Genomic DNA, 24,629 nt, shown 5'->3' with positions numbered 1-24,629 from the left:
ATCTTGAAAGTCTTCACATCTCAAATTTTAAGTTCATGTTGCAAGTTCAACAGTTCAATCTTGAGTTATTATCATAAGTTCAAATGATCCATATTATATAAATCATTTTATAAGTTCAAATAGTCCAAAAATTAAAGTCATTTTCAAGTCCAACTCACCCAAAATTTTTGTAGTCTTCCGTCACCTATCCCTGTTAGGGTCCTGAGCGCCAGCCTTCCCAACTGTTTTAGATGTCTAACCAATCAGCGTTGTGAAACATTGCGGTCGGGAGACGAAAGATTATTGTATCCCACCAGTCTTAAGAGACTCGATGGGCCTTCAATGTACATGTAAGAAGTTAAATTACAAGCTTCTATTTCCCCGAATAGGTTCTTAATTTCATGAACAGATACTTGGGTTTATAATAAATAAAAATTTGGGGGTATGTATGTAAATCTTCTTTTTATATAATACCACAGCACAATTCACATCCCACCTGATCAGTCAAACAGTAGAAGCTGTTTCAATTTCTCTTATTTCTCTTTTCCCAATTTTCTACTTCCAGTTGGTCCTTTGGCCCCTCATATGATTTTCGCTTTGTATTAGTTCATCAAAAGTACTTTGAGAATGTCAATCAAAAAATGGTTTATGACATCAGTACAGTTGCAGCAAAGGCATCTATTTGTACGCATTGCATTTTATAATTTGAATTAAAAAGATAATAACTAATATCAATTTTTTTTATCTGCAGTCTTTTTTACTTTGAGTGAATTTTTCTACGTATCTCTACCATTTTCTTAACATTTTCACTTTGGCATCCAACTGTTTATGTTTTTCTTATTTGTGCCTCAAATTTTTGTAATTTGACTCTTGGTTTTGTATCAGGGTCGGTTTCTCCTCGCTGCAGCCAGCGGTCGTGTCTTAGCTCGTTCTTTTCATTCTATTTTTCATGTTGGGTATGAGATGATTGAACAAGCCTTGGGCACCAGCAGTGCCTCATTTCCTGATATGAAACCTGAGATGACTTGGAAGCGTGCTGAGCTTTCTGTGATGCTAGAGCACGTTCAAGCTCATGTAGCACCAACTGATGTTGATCCTGGTGCAGGCCTGCAGTGGTTGCCAAAAATTCTTAGGAGCTCACCCAAAGTAAAACGAACTGGTGCTTTACTTGAGAGAGTTTTTATGCCGTGCCAAATGTACTTTCGTTACACAAGGCATAAAGGTGGTACATCAGAGTTGAAGGTATGATAATTTTGCAACTAAGAAAGTGTTAAATAAGTCCTCTGACTATTTGAATGGGGCTATTTTAATCCCAGACTCTACAAAATTGTTAAATTAGTTCCCACACTCTTTTAATATGGGACTATTTTAGCCCTTGTAAAAGAGTACATGGACTAAATTAAGAATTTTATAGACTCTGTGACTACAATGACACCATACAAAGAGTCAGGGGCCATTTTGACATTTTCGTCATTTTGCAATGCTTGATGAAATGATGTTTACTAGGGTGTAAGTGCAGGTTTGAGTAATGCAACTCATTTTTCTACATTCAGGTTAAGCCGTTAAAGGAGCTCATCTTCAATTCTCCTAATATCACTGCAACGATGACATCACGGCAGTTTCAGGTCATGTTGGATGTTCTTAGTAGCCTGCTATTTGCTAGACTTCCCAAGTACGGAATTGCTTTTTTTCTTTGCATTTCAATTTCTCCTTATGTTTCTTAGCTTCCCTTGTATTTGATATGGCGTCCTTATACTCTCTTGCTTATTTTCCATATATGACCAAGTTTATACGAACTTTGAAAATATTTATATCAGACTTAATTAATGTGCAGACCTCGTAAAAGCAGTCTCTCATACCCTACTGATGATGATGATGATGTTGAAGAAGAGGCTGATGAGGTGGTTCCTGATGGTGTGGAGGAAGTAGAGCTTGCTAGAATCCAACTTGAACAAAAAGAGAGAGAAAGGAAGTTATTTCTTGATGATATAAGGACTCTGACGGTTTCAAATGATATTGGAGGTGATTTGAGTCTATTTACAGATAGAGATAATGATTTATGGATGCTTTCTTGTGGAAAACTAAGATTGGTATGATTTTAAGCTCATTGAAATTTTTCTTTGGATTACCTTGTAATTAAACTTCACTACACTTGCATTGTTAACATTATTTTTGGCCTTGTATATACACAAGGCGATGGCATGGCATTTAATATTTTTTCAACAGATAAGATTTTTATGTTCTGATTGTCGTGATTTTTGTAATCTATGTCAATGATATTCTACGAGTAAACAACAATCAAAACAAGCATTTTATAGTAAACATCTCTGAAATAAGTGAGAAAAGTTATCTGAGTAAACCTGCTTACCTGCATGCAAAATCCTTTTCTTTTTATTTTACTATCTAATTTTACCTTCATATAGTACTTTATTTCTCCAAGTTAAGGTTTTTCTCCTACCTGTCAGATACGTGGGCTGAGGAAAGAGCTTGGAAATGCTCAAAAATCTAGGAAAGAGGCTTCTTCAGCATTGAGGTTGTCACTCCAGAAAGCAGCACAATTGCGATTGATGGAGAAGGAAAAAAATAAGAGTCCTTCCTGTGCTATGAGAATTTCGATGAGAATTAACAAGGTTGTGTGGAGTATGCTTGCAGATGGTAAATCTTTTGCAGAAGCTGAGATAAATGACATGGTGAGTGTTGTTAGACCTCTTCAGCAAGTATTTTCAAAGCATTTAGACAATTTGGTAGCTGTTATCCATGTGTGCTGATATGTATATTTGTATGCCTGTGACCTTGCCATTTTCTTATTCTATTGAGATTTCCGAGTTGTATCCTTGCTTCCAATAAGTTGTGCAATGGGAAAACGTGGCATGAAGATGAAAAGGCTGAAGGGGAGTGACTATTACTCGTGTAATAGAAAGGTAAAGAAAAACTAAATACTCTAGCAAAAATCCTGAAGAACTCCGCATACCTAGATTGGGACACACTTCATCGAACAAGAACTTTTGGAACTCCTCTTTCATTCTATAATCAATCATCAAAATATTACATGAACCCAATAAGGGTCAATTTTGAATTTACAGGATAACCTTTAGGATGATAATGAGCTATTTTAATCAAGTAGTTATGATTCAAAATAAAAAAATTCATTTGGCATTTGAAATTGACTTGAATTTAAACCTAGTTACGTGACCTGAATCATTGGATTCGTAGCAGACTAAAAAAAAACTTGATGCACTTTATATATAATATGCAAGTTATTTTATACACATATATATAGTGTATCTAAACTAAATCTAATTAATTAATAATAATTATATAAACTTATGTGTAACTTATATGTGACTGCTTTATAATTAATTAGTCATCAATAATTATATTATGAAGCTAATTATAATTATATGAATTTAATTATAACTACTTCATAATTAATTAATAGAAATTAAATTGTATTTAACTATATAATTAATTTTATAAAATTTAGTTAATTATTAATTAGTTTAATAAATAACTAATAAATTATTAATTAATGAACATGACTATTGTTTATACATAATTAGTTCAATAAATTCTTACTGATGATTAATTACTTTAGTAAATAGTTAATTATTTATTATAATAATTAGAAATAAAAATTTAAATGAAGTTTAATTAAACTTGATAATCATATCATTGATATGTAATATTAAATTCATATGTCAACTAACGTACTTCAATCCTAAAATAAGTTGTCAAACAATTTCATAAGATTCACCCGAATTTAACATCTATCATACCTAACATGTTTCAGGATTTAAACATCTTAGGATTTACTAAATCTGAATGTATAGGTTTTATTAAATCCTACTTAATATAAACTCAACTTGCTTCACCAAACAACTCCTATTGGTTTTTTTTTTTCTTGATGAATGATTACAGGCATCTTTATACTTTGGTGCCGGGTAGGTAATTGAATTGTAGATTCTCTTAGAATTTAAGAAAAAAGATGTAGAGAAGAAGGATAAAAGAGAACAATATATGGCTAATCCTTAAGCCATAGATTTTGAATCCATAAGATATTGGAACTATTCAATCCTTGAAATACATTATGTTGATTCCTCCAAGCATAAAATGAAGAACTAATGCGGCAAAATAGACTCAAGAATTTTATTTTTTAACTCGTCATAACTTGGTTATTTTATGGATATGAGATTCTATTTACAAATAATCAGCGAACTGAAAGTGCCCTTTTTCTTATGAACGTATTGCATAACAATTGTCCTGAAACTAAGAAATAATATTTAGTAATAGATATTCCTAATTAATTTTAATACATAAAGAAGCATACTGAACATCACAATGACGGTGAACATTTAATAAATGGAACATAAATTATGCATCAATATCTCTAATACTAGCATTTAAAATAAAATGTTATGAAATACAAATTTATAATAAGTGCACAACTTATGTGCAATATTATTTTGTCACATTGTAACAATCATCAGCATTGTTAACCTTCACCCTACTATTTATTATATAATTACATTGCAACACTAATTTCTAGCAATTCAAGAATAAGAAGTGAATATGTTGAGAATTATGATAATGCTATGTAGAGAATATACAATTTTAACCATTTTTTACACCTATAACATGAGTAATAATGCTGAAGGTTTGCTTGTGTGATATGGATACATGTATGCTTCTAAAACAGCGAAGCCTTTTACTGATGTCATCACAGCATGTTGGATTCTTTGCTGACTCCATAGTCTTAACATTTCATGAAAAAATAGTAAAAAGTTTAAAATAGTCCCCTGACTATTCGTAGGTGGCCATAGTCCCAAAATATTACATTTCTTCAGTTTGGTCCCTTAACTTGTGCAGTAATTCGGGTGTGTGCTTGTATGCTGTGTATGTAAGTTGGCTTCTAAAATAGCGAAGCTGCATATTGTTGTCATGTTCGATCATTGCTTCTACAGTTTGGATTTGGAACAAGGCCATTTTGTATCTTATGACCTGACGAACCCTTGTGCTTTTATTTTTTAGCCGTGCTATTTTTTCAAAATGGTTTATTTAGTTTGCTATTTATGCATTTTCTAAGTTTGACCTGGGTTCTGTTCTGTAGTGCTATTTCATGATTTTTGGGTTTGATTTTTGCTGGCAGATATATGATTTTGATCGTGATTACAAAGATATCGGTGTCGCTCAGTTTACCACAAAGTCCTTCGTTGTCAGAAATTGTCTTCCAAATGCCAAATCAGACATGCTGTTGTCTGCTTGGAATGCACCTCCTGAATGGGGAAAGTATGAATTTTCTCTGATTAATTATTCTCTTTAAAACTCTAAGCTATTTTCTTTCCTCACTGCAAATCTCTAGCATATTTTCTTTGATGATTGTGTTCGAGTTTCATGCTTATTTTAACCTCTGAACACGTGTGATACGTTGGAGGTCACTTGGCAAATTATTCATGAAGCTGTTTTCGATGCTTTGTGAACATGCATTATTTATTTGGGACATTTACATACATAGCACACAACTCTTATGTATTTACATATATCACAAGCAAACTTTCATATTTACATACTGAGCACTCAAATCTTTAATGTCATAGCACTATTACCACTTGTTAAAAGTGAATACACCTTTTTATGCATAGGTTTAAAGCACCAAAGTGGTATGTATGTAAATACGAAAGTTTAGGCGCGAGATATGTAAATACATAAGCATTGTGTGCTAAGCATGTAAATTTCCCTATTTAGTTTCTGTGCCCTTGGTTGTGCTAGAAATTGTCCTTGCAAAGAGATTCATCAGATTCATGGATAGAAGTTGTATGGATGACACATCTAGTAGCATTCAGCAGGAATGTTGAAGATGAGAATTCCTAAAGCTGACTGAATAGTTGTGATCATGCAAATGATGAATCATCTCGGAATTTATGCAGAATAAAACAATTCTTGAAAGCTGAATTCCATTTGCAAAAGAACTCTAAGGACCACAATGAAAGCTAAGTTCCGAACCAGTTTTAGAGTCATAACCACCAAACAATGCAGAAGTAGAGAATGACCACTGTGGACAAATACTTATTCTTCCTTATTTGATTCTTTGATATTTATAAGAGTATTTAGAGCCAAACACAATACTTTTTTAAGTCTTTGCCTTTTGAAAAGCAGAAAATTTAATACGGTGCCGTAGCTTTGTTATCCTTTTGTAAGAGGCCACTTAAATCCTTGGTGTTTTTCTGAGAATAGTTCATGCAATTATGATCTAGTTTCAATCTCTAGTTATGCATTTAGGCTCCATTTGGGGCAGCTGCAGTTTCTCAGCTTTTCAGGTGGAGTTGTGCTGCCCCAGAAAACTGTTGCGGTAAAGCAACTGCAGGGAAGCTGATTGTTTGTTTGGTGCAGCTATGTGAAAACAACTGTGGAGCAACTATTTTTGGAAAAATGACCATGATGCTCATGTTTGATAAAAGTGTTTAAAAGAAGACTGTAACAACCACATTTTTTAAACTTTAGAAGCAGAAATTTATTTTTAAACATAAAAGAAAGTTCAGATATACCGCTCACTTAATAGTGAGCCTCGAAAGTACTAAAAATTTTTGTTTAGAATAATTACACATATGCAACACATTCTTATGTATTTACATATTTAACACAAACTTTAATTTTTAGGAAAATTTGCATAATATTTTGGAGGTCATACGAAAGAGTTGGGTAGCATAAGTGTAATAAAGTAAATTTAAGTGTTAGATATGTAAATATATGAAATTAATTATGGTTATGGAATAAATTAAGTGTTAGATATGTATATTTATGGAATTGATTAATATATGTAATAAATTTAAGTGTTGAATAGGTAAATATATGAAATACATGTCTGGTCAAAGGCATGTATTGAATTCGGTAACATAAATATAATTTCTCTAAAATATTGTAAAATAATAATATTTAAAAAAATGATATGTTTTTCATGTTTTCAAATTATTTTTTACTTTGCAAAATTCATAACTTATATTTTATAATGTATAATTCATAAAAAATAAAATTTATATTTTGTATGCCTCATAATAACTGAAGTAAGACAAATGATGTGATTGTAACCTTTTGAAAGATGTAACTATTACAATTTAGGTATTGAACCGGCAATACACGAATTAAATGGTAGCATGTAATCCCCCAATTTAATTTTATTTCACTTCCTTTAGTTGAATCTAACAAACACAATTTATCCAACAAAGCATGATGACAGACTAGCACAAAAACTCAACAACGAATTCTATATAAAGAAATTATAATGAATGGCTCACCAGCTATCTTTTCTATTATAAATGAGAAGCAATTTTGTAATCAATTTCTAGGAAAGAAGCTACAATCTGTTGAAGATTTATAAAAGCAAATAAAAAGATTTACAAAAGCCAAAAGATTTACAAAATCAAATGAAAATAAAATTGATGAAGAGAAATGACAATAGAAGAAAAAACAATCAGCATCATCACTCATCTGTATAATGAACTGTAAGATGGATAAACAAAAATCATCATCATCATCACAATCTCTATGAGAAGGATATTAAAAAAAAGAATTTACACCATAATTCATATATATATTTACATAGACCAACCTGTAAGAATGAACTTCACAAATATAGAATGTAGAAGGGTTGTTGGAAGTGCTCTAATCAATCCTAATTACATCACTATTATTGAAGGAGAATACGACTCAGGCAAGTCAAAATGCAATTGAATGCCTATACTTTAATTTTTCATTTTTATCACTCAAATCTTTCATATCACATTTAAAATACTACCATTTTAAATTTTTAAAATGATATTCTTTTGTGATATAAAATACTTAAGTGGTAGAAATGTAAAATGCAAAGTTTAAATGTTAGATCTATAAATGTAAATGATGCTAAAAAAATACACTGCTAACTTTAGTAGTCAATTTCTATTGTATTACAACAACAATTCATCATTTATATCACATTAAATTTCTTAATCATGAAGAACTGCTCTTAAGGCTAAACTTCAATTAAAAACAGTATAGAATTACATATACACTTCTCACGTCACAGTGAGTATCAAGAGAGCAAAAAAAATCTAAAACAATCATAACGACAATTACCAAGATGAGTATATCATTTTTAGCAGTCACACTGTGTAGCTCCCTTGCTAGACTTTCAAGTGATGTTTTCCATTCCCGATCATCGTCGTCAAGGGAATTTGTCGAACTGTCTGCCCAACAGAAGAAGTTACACTATTCTGCGATGCTTCTTGGGCAGCTATAGAACTTTCTCCTGTAGTTGTGCGACCGACTTGATGTCAACAAGGAAGTTTGGAGGTCACAGTGGCAGAGCAATTGTCGAGATGTCCCGTAAATCTTTGAGCTCATATTTTTCTGATTGCAACAAAAGAGAAAACAGCAGCTCATATTACTTACTCGTACAACAAGTCATAACCTTTTTTTTTAGAACTTTAAATTGCAGTAATAATGCATCAATGAGATGGTTCATCTTGAACTACTCAGTCATATAGAACATGAAAAGGGAAAAAATAAATGACATTTGATTTTATTTCACACAAATATTTATAAGGAATGCTTACATTACTAGTCAACATAATCAAACTTCTCTTTTTTATCACCCCAAATTACAATTGTTTGGTCCTTAGAACAACTTATAAAGGAATCAATCATCCTCCAACTAACGCATTAGTGATATATTCTCGAATGGTTGTCATTTTATTTGCACATTCCACTTCGTGCAAATGGTGGAATGGTCATTGTCATCTCGTGACAGAGAATAATCGATGTGGTATTCAAATACTTCGCAGGAACTTCCAGTTGATTCTCTTCGATACTGCGGAAGTCAACGTCAAATCGAGACAGATGCCGCCTAATATAATTGTGTAGCATCATCGTGGCTATCACAATCTGAACCTGTTTGGGAAATGGGTAAGATATCATATCACGTAATATCACTCATTTATTCTTTCAAATAACAGAAGTTCTCTTGATGACGTCTCGCTAAAGAATATATTTTGTTATACATATTCTTTCTATTTCGCATAACATTACTGATTGCTCGAAATCAGGTATATAATATCTGGTGTCATGGTAAAGTTTAAGATATCATCGCTATAATGGATGACTGGCATCCACCAAATAATACTTTCCTGTGAGGTATTGCAGCTTTAGTGCGACATATAAAGAAAATAAACAAAAGATTTCAGGATGCAACATACCGTGCGGAGGGTTAGAGAAGTTGTAATAAGGATTCCATGTAGCACTCTTGAAAATTATGTTGTCGTTCGCATTACCCTCTTAATCAGTCATGACAAAAGTAAAGCATATGTTAAAGTCGCACACTGTCATGGCATTTTGTGTAGGGGTTCCACAACGTTCGATAAATGTAATTTTCTCATCATTTGTAATTCGTGCATCAACATGTGTTCCATTTATTGCATCAATGCAATCCGGAAGTCATATTTAAATTTCAACACTAGAAATTGCAACTATTTTCTTAAAGAATGACATGTAACGTGCATCATGTCGAATCTCCGTAGGAGTTCGAGCGAACGTTGGATCGATTGGTTTTATGACTTGTGTGAAGAGGCTCCCAAGAGCACTCAAACCAACTGAGAAGTATCTTCTTATCGTCTTTGATGAGTGTTGGAATCATTCCATCGCACTACGCATTGACTCATTTTGTGATAATATGTAGAGAGTCATCGCCAACACCTTACGGTCAGTCGTCCTTGATGACTCATAGAACCATGAAATCCAATGAGTTTTGCTAGTAGATCTTTAAATATCTCCTGCGTCATGCGGAATATGTTGTTGAATCTGGTTGAATGCGCGGTAAGCATTTTCCCAACTCATTTGTCTCCGATATGAGATAATGTGTAACATGGAGAGCAGTTAATGTACGTGTTATCATAGTCTACGAGCAAGTGGATTGCTGCATTTCCTTTTCTCTGTCGTTCTTGTTCTGAGTTCATGCTGATGTATGTTGTACAAATCTTACCAAAGAAGAAACAAAAATTATTAAATCCGTAAGAAATCACGACGCAATTATTAATAATAAATGTCGTTCTTGTTCTTATTTATAATTTTTGTATCTTATCTATAATTTTTGCTACATTCTTATCTATTATTAATGCTTGCGTCGTGATTTCTTACGGATTTAATAATTTATGTTTCTTATTTGGTAAGACTTGTACATTATACATTAGCATGGACCCAAAACAAGAACGACAGAGAAGGAGAATTGTAGCAGTCCACTTCTTCTGGGTCCATGATGTCGCTCTCCATGTTACACATCATCTAATATAGGAGATAAATGGGTTGGGGAAATGCTTATCGGATATCCAACTAGATTCAACAACATGTTTTGCATGACGCAGGAGGTTTTTAAATATATACTAGTATAACTCAATGGATTTCATGGCCTCCATGGGTCATCGAGGACGAGCGACAGTGAGGTGTTGGCGATGACTCTCTACATATTATCACAAAACAATTCCAATGCTCATCGGAGACGATAAAAAGATACTTCTCAATAGGTTTGAGTGCTCTTGTGAGCCTCTTCACACAAGTCATAAAACCAACCGATCCAACGTTTGCACGAACTCCTATGGAGATTTGACGCGATGCATGTTACATGTCATTATTTAAGGTAGTGATTGTAATTTCAAGTGTTGAAATTTAAATATGACTTTTGGACATGAATAACTCAAGCGATCTGTTCAGGATTGTTGGCGCGATAGATGAAACACTCGTTAATGCACAAATTACAAATGATGAGAAAATTGCATTTATCGAACGTTGTGGAATTCTTACGCAAAATATCATGGCAGTGTGCGATTTTAACATATTTTTTACTTTTTTCATGTCTGGTTGGAAAGGTAATGCACATGACAGTGGAATTTTCAAAAGTGTTACGCAAAATTCTCATTACAACTTCCCAGACCAACTGCACGGTATGTTGCATCCCAAAATTCTTTGTTTATTTTCTTTATATGACATATTGAAGCTGCAATACCTTACAGGAAAGTATTATTTGGTGGATGTCGGCTATCCATTGCAGCGAGAGTATCTTAAATCATACCTTGACACCAGATATCATATACCTGATTTCGAACGAGTCAATAATGCTACACGAAGCATAAAGGAGGTGTTTGAAAGAAAAAATGAGTGATATTATGTGATATGACTCCTTACCCATTTCCCAAATAGGTTCAGATTGTGATAGTCACGATGACGCTACACAATTATATTAGGCACCATCCGTCTCGATTTGATGTTGACTTCCGTAATGCTGAAGAAAATTAATAGGAAGTGCATGCAGAAGCATTTGAATACCACATCGACCATTCTTTTTCACGAGATGACAATTACTATTCCACTATTTGCACGAAAGAAAGGGAAGGTACAAATGAAATGACGGTCATTCGAGAACAGATCACTAATGTGTTAGTTGGAGGGTGATTAATTTCTTTGTAAATTGTTCTAAGAGCCAAACTATTGTAAGAGAAGTTTGATTATGTTGATTAATTATGTAAGCTTTCCTTATGGATCTTTATGTGAAACAAAATCAATTGTCATTTATATTTTACCTTTTTCATGTTTTATATGACTGAGTAGTTCAAGATGAACCATCTCATTGATGCATTATGGTTGCAATTTAAAGTTCTCAGAAAAAGAAAAATTATGATTTCTTGTACGAGTGAGTAATATGAGCTGTTATTTTCTCTTCTGTTGCAATAAGGAAAAATTAAGTTGTTTCCGGAACATCCTGATGATTGCTCTGCCACTGTGGCCTCTGAACTTTCCTAGTCAGCTGCACAACTTCGTGAGAAAGTTTTATAGCTGTCCACAGAGCATCGCAGAACAGTGTCATTTGTTCAGTTGGGCAGACAGTTCAATGGATTCCCCTGACGGCGATGATTGAGAATGAATAACATCACTTGAGGAAAGTCTAACACGAGAGTTACACGGTGTGAATGTTAAAAATAATATAATCATATTGTTAATTGTCATTGTAATTGTTTTAGATTTTTTTTCCTCTCTTAATACTCACTGTGACGTGAGATGTGCATATGTACTTCTGTACCGTTGAAGTTTTGTCTTAAAAGTAGTTCTTCTTGATTATGAAATTTGACTTGATATAAAGGATGATTTTTTGTTGTAATACATTAAAAATTGGCTAGTACAATTAGTAGTCTATTTTTTTAGCATCATTTACATTTACAGATCTAACACCTAAACTTTGCATTTTATATTTCTACAACTTAGATATTTTATATCACAAAAGAATGGCATTTTAAAATTTTAAAATGTTAGTACTTTAAAATTAAAGTATAGGCGTTCAATTGCATTTTGGCTTGCCTGAGTCTTATTCTCCTTCAATAATAATGATGTATTCAGGATTGATTAGAGCTCTTCCAACAACCCTTCTAAATTTTATATTTGTGAAGTTTATTTTTATAGGTTGGTCTATGTAAATATATATGAATTATGGTGTAAATTTTTTTTAATATCATTCTCATAGTGATTGTGATGTTGATGATGGTGTTTGCTTATCAATCTTGTAGTTCATTATACAGGTGGGTGATGTTGCTTGTTGTTTTTTCTTCTATTGTCATTTTTCTTCATCATTTTTTTTATTTGCTTTTGTAAATCTTCAATAGACAAAGTTGCTTCTCATTTATAATAGAAAAGATGGTTGATGAACAATTCATTATAATCTCTTTATATGAAATTCGTTGTGTAATTATTCCAAACAAAAATTTTTAGCACTTTTGGGGCTCATTGTTAAGTGAGTGGTGTATCTGAACTTTCTGTTACGTTTAGAAAAACATTTCTGCTTCTGAGTTTTAAAAAATGTGGTTGTTACAGTCTTCTTTTAAACAGTTTTACCAAACTGAGGCAGTATGATCATTTTTTCAGAAACAACTGCCCCATAGCTGTTTTCACACAGCTGTTTTCACACAGCTGCACCAAACAGACAATCAGCTTCCCAACGGCAGCTTTCTGGGGGCAGCGCAGCTGCAACTGCCTCAAATGGAGCCTCAGGTCCGTTTGGGACCACGACATGAGAGCTTCGAGGCCTAGCCCCGCGAATTTGTGTCGTTTGGCGGAGCGTCCTGCTCGCGGTTGTACACGATTCTGGCAGAACGCGGGCCGCGGATCGTACTCCACGTCCCGCGTTCGTGGGGAGCTTTCATTGATAATACCCCTGCGTTTCACGAAGCCGAAGGAGTCTCCTCTTCTGCCTAGCGCCTGGTCTCGCGAAATCTGTCTGCAGCTCCCGATTCGCCTGTCTTCTTCCTGCGCTTGGTAAGCCTACTGATTCCTTCTTCATGCTGCTTCCGCCATTTCCTTCCTGCGCACGATCTTCTCGCGAAGTCCGTCTGTTTCTTGTGCCCGATCTTCTGCTGGGTGTTCAGTTCTTTCTCTTCTTAGCTTAATTCATGAACAGACAACTATATTTCACTAGTTTGGTTTACCTGATGGATCCCTGGCTATTTTCTGGTTGATTCTCATTACTTCTCTCGATCCTCGGAAATTTTGTGCCGATCTTTTGGATCCTTACAATAATTATGGAAAATCATAAAGTTTTTTGATCAGTTATTTTCATGGTTTGCACTTCTCAGGACAATCATAGAGAATTTATTAAAATATTGCAAACTCCATATGTTTTCTTTTTTTTTCTTTTTATGTGACTTTTATTCCCTTTTCTTCTATTTCGTGTTTAGGAACGAGGTCACGGCAATGCTTATGAATGGTTATGTAGTCCTGGATTACTCTAGGAAATTTCAGAGAAATGATCTCTGGATGACTACATGGGAGTTTAAATTAGCATATTTTTTTAAAAAAATATATTGAACATGTAAAATTTCCATGCTGGATTAAAAAAAGGTGGGATTAAATTATCTATTTTCTTAAGACCCTTGGCCTAATGGCTCTTTACTTTATGATCTTTTTAGAGGATCTGTTACTGCTTGGTTTTATTTTACCCCTTATGCAAAGGCGTTGAATATGATTGCTGCTAATAGATGGAACCTACTCTTTCTCCTAATCAATCTTCTATATCTTTCTCCTAATCAATCTTCTATATGCATCCAGCTTATGACTCCCATTGTTGCCATCCATTTGAACTGCTTTTGGTAAGGGAAAGACCACTATTCACATACTTCTACTTACATGTTTCTCTATGACAATTGTTTCCTTACGGGCTGGAGTAAATTTGTCCTGTACAAAGGGTGCTCCTTGAAATACAGTGCTTTTGTTCGGAAAATTCTGGTGGCTGGCCTTAAAACCAAAGACACTCTTATTTGAAGAGGGATTGATGTGAATTCCACATGTACTTATTGTAACTCTCATATGTAATTACACTCACATTTTTATTGTGGTTCAAAGCAAACAAACTATCTCATATGAATTCCAGCTAAAGCTATAAGCGAATGATAATATGATGTTAGGACAATTTAGTATCTTTAATGGTTGGATAATTTTGACAAACGTAAGGTACGGTGTTCTTCTTGATCTGGAAGAATCATATATGGTGATTAACTATTTTTTTTCTTTAATAATTTCATTGCAATAGAGATTGGATCTAACATATTGTCGTTGTTTTACATATGCTTTCTCATTATGAGTTGTAGAAGTCATTGAATATTTATTGTTTCCTTCTTCACGACCTAATGTTGCTCAAATCTAATGGTTGGTTGGTTTTCTTTCGTGGCTTTCCCACCATGCTTGAATTCGGATAGCTGGTTGGTTTCCGTTTACAATTTCCTATTATTTCTAGAATTTAAACTATTTTTTTCATTTTCTATAAATTGAACATCTTTGTTGAATTTGTTGGATTAGAAACTTGCTATTTGGGTTATAATTCAAGATTGTTTACGGTTAAAGACTTATAATTCTAAGCTAGATTTTGTGTTTTGAGAATAGTTTGGCACTTACCAGGTTGAGTGCTTAAGACTGTTTGGCAGAGCACCACATGTTGATGTGTGACCCATGACAAAAGATTTCATCAAGTCAGCGGAAGAGTAAAGGCTGAGGTTGATTGAGATGAATATTATAAAGAATATATCAGGTTATGTGAGAATCGACATTCATACGTCATAGCTAATGATGGTGGTGAGGAGGGGGGGAGCCCAACATTGAGGCACCACATGAAATGGTACAGATAATGGGTATCTCTTTATTTATTAAAGGCATCTTCTAGTCCACCGAATACATACTATCCTAGAGCACCAGTAGAGCGAGCATATGTGAGTTTAAAACTTTATTACATAGGATACATGGTTAAGCTAATTGGCTCATATTATTTATTTTTCAAAGCACTATATTTCATTGACACTACTATTTTTTGTGGCGGGATTATTTTAGAACGAGACATACATCGTCTTCATGTTAAAAATAATATCTTTATTATTTTACTTGTAATTATATCAGTTTTTTTATTTTTTTTTAGCACTTTCGGTGTTCACTGTTAAATGAGTTGTGTATCTTAACTTTTGTTTTGTTTTGAAATGAATTTTTGCTTCTGAAATATTAAATATTTACCTGTCAGAGTTAGTTTTAAACAACTTTACTAAACAGGGGCAGAATAGTCATTTTTCCATAAACAGTTGTCTCATAACTGTTTTCACATAGCTGCGACAAACAGGTAACCAGATTTCCCGCAGCAGTTTCCCTGCAACAGCTTCCTGGGGCAGCGCAACTGCAACTAAAAAGTGCAGCTGCCTCAAACAAACCTTTAATGTTTCTGCATGAATCGATTCTTGGTACCAAGGTGCCATAGGCATGGCAATTTCTGCGTCTCCCGTCCTAAACCTGTTCAGTCCAAGCAAAGGAGGGATCGACTGGTCCTTCCAAGCAGCTATTTGCTACCTATGGTCGGTGTAGTCCACTCCTTAGTTATCCTAGGTCTATATATATTATTCTTGTCATGTTTTAGGAGAGTTTTTCATGATTTTTACGTCGGGGCAACCATTGGCGTCTCAGGTGTTCCCTTCAAGGATTGTCTCTAAGCGTTGAGTTGTCCTCCAACTATATGTTGCTCCCGAGGTAGTGATTATCCTCCGCTACCCTTCTTCCGCATCCTTCCCTTTGCTGTCACCGCTGCCTTCCCTGTTGCTGCCACACGGAACAACCTTTTTTGGTTGTTCTCCCCTGCAGTTTTTCTGCCTTCCACCTTGGTAGCCACTCTGCTCAGGCCGCCTAAAATTTTCCTCCGCCTCCTACCAATCTTCTGCTACCCAGTCGCAGCCACCCTCACAGCCACGCGCTTCAATTGCCCGTCCAAACTTCCACAGCAACCTTCCTACGCCCTACTACCACCCTCTCCCTCCATCCCAATACAACCCTTCTAGCCACCTAACACTCTTTGATGCAACCCTAGTGGGGGTTAGCGTTGTGTCTAGTTTTAATTTCATATTTTGAATTCAACAACAAGATTGTTTTTTATTATTTTTTGTTTAAACTCCGGTATCAGAGCTAGTCTAACCCTAGTCTATCCTAGGGTTGCCAAATCATCCCCATCCCCATAACATTTTTTCCCTCCCTTTTTCACTCAAACCACCCCTACATACCCTTCCACCTCTCCAAACCTAAACCCTAGCCACACCATTGATGAGATAATTGTCGAAAACCTGATCCTGAGGAAATGACACAATGCTGCTTATGAGAAATCTGCAAAGAGATGTTTAGGATTTTTCTAGATAAATCTTTCAATCACAATAAAGGCTTGCCACCTTCGAGAATAAACAGTCTGGAAGGTCCAACCATGGTCACAAAGACGATTCGTCAGATCAAGCGGATGAAGTGAATCCCTTCCAAAGGGCAATTTCCAATGATGAAGAACCAATACCCGAAGATTTGGTATGAAATATCAGAGAAGTTAAAATTTTGGAGTACATGGTGATTTGTCTTATTTTGTCAACTATGTGGATCCAGATGGCTTCATCGAATGGCTTCAGGTAAATGGAATATGTTTTTGGGTACTAGGACGTTCCATTGAACAAAATGGTAAAGCTAGTCAACACTAAGTCAAACAAGAGTGCATTTGTTGTGATTGGAAAACTTAAAGTACATAAGCCAATGACAAGGGAAAAATAAAATAACTAGCTGGTCCACGATGAAACAAAATATGCAGTGCAAATATCTACCAGTTCATTATAGGTAGGACATGCTCTCGAGACAACATAATCGAGTGATCGCCACATCTGATCCGTAGAGCTCAACCCCATGAACAAGCAGCAATAATACACCTAACGGAGCATCCAAGCCGACCTTGCCTGAGAAGAAACTAGTTCAAAATGCATAACAGGTGAGTCAACCAACATTCTGAAATTCGTCTCAAACAGGAAGTGTGTCAAGTGTCATGATTTTGGACACAATGCTTTATTTTGCCCAAACAAGATTTTGATCTTTCCCTAAGCAGGGAGCAGCTGAAGAAATGGACGAAGACACAATAAACACTGACAAATGTGAGAACCCAAAGGAGGAGTAGCAGTTTCCAATTGATGAGGGAGAGATTCATGTTACTCAAGCTAAGCCCATGAGAGACTCCTACATGAGTAACATTAGTTGTCCAAGAGGGTCATGAGTTCAAGAAACTCACAACAGACATCGGACAACCCCGTATAAGAGAATTTTAGAATTTTCAGATATATAGCGTACTTCTTCAGTTGCTCCTGCTGAGGGAGGTCCAACATATTAGAAATGAGAAATTTTTTAGCTAATTCTTATATGTCATATATAGCCTACCTCTTGGGTTTCCCCTACTGAGGAGGTCCAACATATCAGAAATGGTTGTCATTTTATTTGCACATTCTGGAAGACCATGGAGAGTTTGTTCGGTACTTAATTCAATTCAGCAGTGTACCCAATAGATGGTCAAACATGGGGGATGAACCACAACATTAAAAATCAACTTAGTTTTGTGGGAAACAATGCTCTAAAATGGGATCCATGTCTTTCCATAGAAGATGGGGCCCCTCCTGAGTGGTTGCTATTGAGAGTTATCCAACATGTCATAGATTTCATTATAGAGTTAGTTCCTCTAAAAAAAATTGTTTATCAGATGCACACAGTTGAGTGTGAGGTGTAGAAGAGACAAATTATAGACTTAATGGCTTGAGAGTTACTTTGTGAGAATCTACAATTATATGCAGCTCTAGCTCAGGTTGTGTCAAAGGAGAATTGATACTTATTTCATCAGAATGTATTTTAGAATGACAAAGACTACAAGATTGACTTATCTAGAGAATTTAACATTTTTCGCTAACTTCAATGTGCCCGATCTGATTCAATACTATGAGGAGATAAAAGCTTCGACAAATGAGGTTGAAGCTCCCTTGACCCTGGGATATTGAAGTGGGCGTCTTGGCGCCATGGGCGTGGAAATTGTTGTGTCTTCTGTCACGGACTAGTAGGGATCGATAGGTCCTTCCAAGCATAGATTTTCCTCCTATGGGGAGTGGGTCCACTTATTTTTTTACACTAGTTCTATATATGTTGTTTTCATCATGTTTTGGGGGAGTTTTTCATGAGTTATTTGTCGAGACAACCATCAGCGTCTCAGGTGTTCCCTTCAAGTGTTGGTATTCAAGGTTTGAGTGGTGCTTTGGCTGAATCTCGCTCTAGGGCTGATGATTATCCTCTGCTACCCTTCTCTGCATTCTTCCCTTCATCGTCGCCGCTGCCTTCCCTTCTGCTACCACTCGGAACAACCTTCTTTGGTTGTTCTCCTTGCAGTTCTCCTGTCTCCCACTAGCCAGCGACCTTCCATCCTGGTTGCTACCCTGCTCAGCCCTCCGAGAGCTTTCCTTCGCCTCCTGCCAACCTTTGGCTAGCCAACCGCAATCACCTTGCCACCCATCTGCTTCAGTCGCCCGTCCAATCTCCCACAACAACCCACCACGCTTTCCCTCCACACCAAGACAACCCTTCCAGTGACCTAACACAGTTTAATCCAACCTTAGTGAGAGTAGGTGTCATGTTTGTTTCAATCTCAGATTTTTGGTTGTGTTTGGTTATAATTTTTTATTTGAATTCAACATTAAGATTGTTTCCCGTTGTTGTTTGGTTATACTCCGGTATCACCTTTCTTTATCAAACTCATCGAGTTTTACCTAACAATTGGCCCTGATTTTATTTGACAAATCCTGGGTGAACAGCAACTTTATAGACTAGATATATGGCAGAATATATATCATTTTCATCATTAGCTTCAACCATTGGTCTCTACTTTGGGAATCTTCATTTTTCATTCATACCTACTGAGCACTATTTTTTTATCATAAATCTATTTTGTGACAATCATTTTTCTCAACTTCTATCTATATGACTAATAATCTACTAATTTCTTGTTAATACTTATATCTATTGTCTGCTATCCATGGCTAAATCACTCTTGTTTTTCCACTACTTAGCTTCAATTGGTGTGAATTATACAACCCCTTGTCATGTAATTATTCTTGATCAATTCTTCCTAGTTTTGTTGTTCAGCCAGCTTAGTATTCTCTATTTTAATATTCTCATTGCTTCCAATGTGAAATTAGCTTTTAGTGACTTGATTATAGCTGAACGCTCATGCATGTAACATAAAAAGTCTAACTACAAGTTTTAGATATTTTAAGTCTTTAAGGTATTCTCTCATCACATGATACTCTTTAGGCACTATATTTTAGGTCTCTATCCTTAACTCTATATGTGCTATTGCTATTTATATCACCATTCATTTGTATAATAGATCCAAGAATTTAATCTATCTCACATATAGATGATGAGCTATGAATTTTAAGAACAAACCTGAGTGTTCATTTGACCTTTTTCTTGAAGACATTTCAAATTTTGTCCAAGCATAGTTATGCCATTGTGTCATATTTTTGCGCTTGTTAAAATATTTGTTTCGTGGTTGCATTGTTAATCTAATATTATCAGCATTTATATTTTTCTTGAATTATCAAATATTTCCTTTCATTTATTAAAAAATAAAGAATAAACTGATAAGAGTTAGTACTTTGTGATTTCTGCCCAGAAATGTCATGCTTCGTGTAAATGCCAAGCAGGGGGCTCCAAAGGATGGAAGTTCACCGCTTGAACTTTTTCAGGTTAGTTCTGTTAATTTTAGTGTAAAACGCCATAAATGTTTGTGCAATGAAAAAATGGACCGCTCAAAAACTCCCTCTTCTGACTATGCCCATTCCTTTATAAGCACTCTTCTCTACTCTATTGAAGTCCTTTGTTTTTTTCTGTTGGGGTATTCTGCTTACAAGTCACAAAACTGCTAACATTGTCTTCTGATATTTCTATGTTAAGTTTTATCTTTGTTAGTCTATCACCATATACCAGCTTTAGACACTCCTCACGTATTTCATCCATTGATTCCATGATATACGGCACCCTGATGTAACTGAAATCAATTACCATTCTCTCTTTGTAAACTTGCCTATATTTTTGCATATGATTTTATTTTTATCATTTCTTGATATCTGCATTCAGTTTTGCTAATAATCTAGGTTGAAAAAATTTTTAAGGTTTTTTTCCTTTTTATTTCATGGTTGAAATAACACCAACAGACAGCGGTGGTATAGAGCTAAAATGCCAAAAATAAATAATAATTAGAAAACTGCAAATTACAGCACTGCTATAGAACCAATAATATTTTAGTGGTTACATGGTTTCAAATATGTGGGGCCCCAGTTGACAATCGAGAGGCCTAGTGTGACTTTATAAATGGTCAATTAACTTGCCATGGAACCAGCCCATTTTCTTGGGGTGGGCAAAATTTTAAATATCAAATATTAAATTAATTAAATAATAATAATAATAATAGTAATTAAATAAAAATATATATTGTTAGCTTTTCCAAGAAAAAAATAAAAATAACTGGTAAGATAATATTATCAGATTTATGAAATGAAAATATAAATAGATAATAATGTAAAATTTTTAAGAAAATATATATAGATAAGTGGTTAGGTATTTTTTTTGTGAGGATTGGGCAAAATCATAAATTGGGGATGGGAAAACTCTTAAATTTAATATTTTTATAAAGTGATAAAATTTTTAGGGTATCTTTGCCCATCCTCAATATAAGGTGGTCCAACGCATGCCTAACACCTAAGTTTAATATTTACATATATATTTTGGGATCATAATTCTATGCATAAAAAGTTTTTTCCCCTAAAAAAAAAAGTTAATAATTGTGATATTTGTGAAGTGATATCAAAGATCTGAGAGTTATGAAATTGAATATGTAAGTTCAGACGTTAGATAAAAAAATACACAAAAATTGTGTTGTATGTTTGTAAAAGCCTAAAAAATTTAATCCATAATGCCTTTAAAGGTATTTAATGACTATTTTTAGCTATTCATATCGAATAAATTCAAGCTCTTTTTCTTCATAATTTTTTAGCATGCATATTTCAAATGCTAACATTTGTAGATACATAGGAATTGTGTGGAATGTATGCAAATCCTCTTAATTTCTTTTCTCAAAATTATGACTCTCATATTCATGAAATGGTTTGTTTGTTCAAAAACTTTTTTTTTTTTTTTTTTTTTTGTGATATGAATGATATGAGTGGTATAAATGTAAAAAATTAAAGTTTACGTGTTGGATATGTAAATACATAGGAATTGGGTGGAAAGTATGTAAATGTTCCCAAAACAAATGGTGGGGAGAGTCCCGTCATGCCATACCCTGCTAGGCTAGAAGGGCATTTAGTCTCACATGAAAAAGCGAATTTTTTTTTTTTTTTTTTTTTTTTTTTTTGCTGTTGTTTAAATTGAAAGGAGTGCAAAGCCCATGTGACCGTTTCTTGTTTTTCTTGAGCATGCAACTATCATTTAAATCATAGTTTTAAAAGAATAAAAATTTAAACGTCTAAACTTGAATTATTTTGATTTATTGATGTTTAAGAAATTAGCATTATACAGTTTTAATTAGTTTAATTAGCCAATTAATATGCTCATGCCTTGATAAGGCTTAACCGCGAGGCAAAATGATATCTTCAAGGGAGGGCAAACGACCAAATTGCCTCCCCCTTATTATTAAAATTTTGAAAATCATGGTGGACAATATGTGGGGTTCCACCCCTGTATAGACTTGGACATATGCATTTTATAAAATTCTTATTGTGGATTAAGAATCCTCTAATAGCATTATTCATGATTTGAAGGGCATGAAAATGAAAATTATTGTGGTTAACATGGTTTTTCATATATTTGTGCTAATTGTTGAGGAGTCATACTTATGATTGCAAGGTTATTAATCCATTCTTAGCATGTTTTAGGCCATTTTGAAAGAGATTTGATGAAGTAAAGTGTGTATAATTTCTTTCATGCTTGGAGTTGTTGCATGGGACTGTGTGATGTTTCCCCTCTTCTCCGACTCTTTCTTCATGTCCAAATCCCCCAGTATTTCCTCCCTGCTCCAAGAAAAACGGTCTCCTTGCTCAAAGTTTCCAGCATTCAAAAGAGCAAACTGGCCATACCCTTTGTCGTTATTGCGCTTTTGTTCTACTAGTGTCTTTCATGTTGTTAGCTTTCATGATATGGTATTTGAGAAATAACTTGTGATCTTGTGAATTTACAGCAGGGCCATTAAAGATGCATTGCCCCTTCTTTTTGTCAAGTTCTTCTCCACATATCCTTTGTTTTTTTTGGCTGACTGATGCCGCAGCACCATTATCACAATTGTCAACCACCCTAGCTCACCACCTCACCTACCCAACCATTTGCCAAGCCAGCTAGCAGACCTTTCTATTTTGGTTGCCAATTCAAACTGACCTCCTATCCAAATATTTAATTCAAATTAGAACCCTGAACTGTCCTGAACTGTCCAACTAATTTTGATTTTTTATACCAGATAGCCTACCCAATCAAAACACAAATATATTTGAATCTCTATCTTTATACCAAATCCTCCCCCAAACCTAATCCTCTCCTAAATTATATAGCCGAAAAGGAGAGGCATTTGAACCAGTTTGGTCAATGTATTTGAATAAATTTGGTGGTGATTGAATTGAACCAAGAAAACTAAAGTTTGTCGAGCGCCTTTTCTTGAAGATTCGTGTGGGCCCTGAGAATCCGCTCTTGGCTCTTTCCATATTTGAGTGATTCTGGATTATTTTATTGAATGAAGATTAAATATTAAATAAGGCACTACCTATATATTTCACCATCTTTTGAGCACTTTATGATATAATTTGTGTGTTCTCATGGGTACCAACTACTATGGTTAGTTCCCCATACTTATCATTAAAAAAAATTTTGATTAACAATGTCATACTTAGCTAAGGAAAAAAAAAATCATTTTTAGCTTAAAGCAAATGATAGAGAATGATGACTAAGTCAATTAGGATACTATGGCTCCATCATCCTTTATGGATTGTGGTTTGGTTAGAGGCGGTCAATTCGACTTGTTGAAGGACTCTTGTCAACAATCATGAATTTTATAGTTAAAGATGCTGTAAACCTGGTGGGAAGTTTACCAAAGCCGTCAACTTTAAGCCAACCTTAACAACCAAAGCTTTATGCCTGCTATGCCACAACGATTCATAATTGACTATAATTACGGACTTCATGATTAATACAAATATTGGCCAACACAGTTCAATTCTTGTGATATATTTTATTATAAAATTTTAAAATCAGTATAGGGGTTGGTGAATAAACCAAATGAGCTCACGGCATATTAGATACTGTATTTGTTTTTTTTCAAGACTTATTCATTTTCTGTTATTTTATAAGTTATTTATATTGGGAAGCACTCTATGTCAATTTCTCATTTTTACGGGTCTAATACAGGCTTCTTAAGTGAAAATTTAAACAAAATTGTCATGATTATTTGATTTTGAGGTTAAGCCTCGAGGTGGTTAAGGTAGTGCTTTCTATAGAACTGTTCTAAGGTATAATTCAATATTGCAGTCGTTAACAAAACTAGCTTTTCTTATGTTAAAAGACCTTTAAAGTTGGTTTCCAAGCTCTTGGATTACTAATTTGAACTCTTCTATGTAGTGTCATTATTCGTTCCTCCAAGCTTGTAGGAAGATCTTTTTTTTCTTTTTGCAGAAGTGGTGATTCTGTTAATAATGTAACTGCAGGTAGAAATCTATCCCTTGAAGATTCATTTAACGGAAACAATGTACCGAATGATGTGGGGTTACTTCTTCCCGGAAGAAGACCAAGACTCCCAGAGACGACAGGTAGTCAGCATTACGGGTGTAAATGAGCAGACCTAGTGCTTGTTGAAAACTCATAATTTTCTGTTCAAAATCGGTTATAATATTTTTTAAAATACAACATAAAAAATATAATAATTTTTTATATTTAATTATTTAATTAATTCGAGCTAAAATGAGTTGAACACAATCAAACAAAAATTTGTTCGTGTTAGGCTCGTTTGTAAATTGAATTGAAAAAAAAAAACCATGAAACTATGGACGAATCGAATATGAGCTACTAACTTTAAAGGTCGTGCTTGTTGAAGTGTTCGGCCCACTTGCTTAATGGACGAATCGAATATGAGCTACTAAGCGAACCAAACCCGAGTTGTTCATGAACGACGAGCTTTTTTGACAGCCCTAGTCATCATGCTCTTATTGCTGATCCTTTTGGACTTTTTCTTTATTTTCTTTGAACTG

General features: G+C 34.5%; 1 protein-coding gene across 3 annotated transcripts in view; it reads left to right on the top strand.

Annotated features, from left to right (window-relative positions):
- Window positions 1-24,629, top strand: part of LOC110031776 (protein SABRE) — a 142,097-nt gene that overhangs the window by 114,780 nt on the left and 2,688 nt on the right. For 2 of the 3 annotated variants that reach the window (XM_020735171.1, XM_020735172.1), the window contains 7 exons: window positions 865-1,221; window positions 1,533-1,651; window positions 1,814-2,069; window positions 2,445-2,669; window positions 5,126-5,265; window positions 20,018-20,090; window positions 24,090-24,191. In XM_020735171.1, coding sequence (XP_020590830.1) covers window positions 865-1,221; window positions 1,533-1,651; window positions 1,814-2,069; window positions 2,445-2,669; window positions 5,126-5,265; window positions 20,018-20,090; window positions 24,090-24,191 — 1,272 coding nt within the window. Of the gene's footprint in view, window positions 1-864; window positions 1,222-1,532; window positions 1,652-1,813; window positions 2,070-2,444; window positions 2,670-5,125; window positions 5,266-14,934; window positions 15,239-20,017; window positions 20,091-24,089; window positions 24,192-24,629 lie in introns of those variants that run through there. The other variant, XM_020735173.1, reaches the window with a different exon arrangement.

Source organism: Phalaenopsis equestris, unplaced genomic scaffold, assembly GCF_001263595.1.
Source record: "Phalaenopsis equestris unplaced genomic scaffold, ASM126359v1 Scaffold000840, whole genome shotgun sequence".
NCBI classification, from domain to species: domain Eukaryota; kingdom Viridiplantae; phylum Streptophyta; class Magnoliopsida; order Asparagales; family Orchidaceae; genus Phalaenopsis; species Phalaenopsis equestris.
The sequence above is the reverse complement of the archived record's forward strand: the minus strand, read 5'-3'. Positions and strand labels throughout refer to the sequence as shown.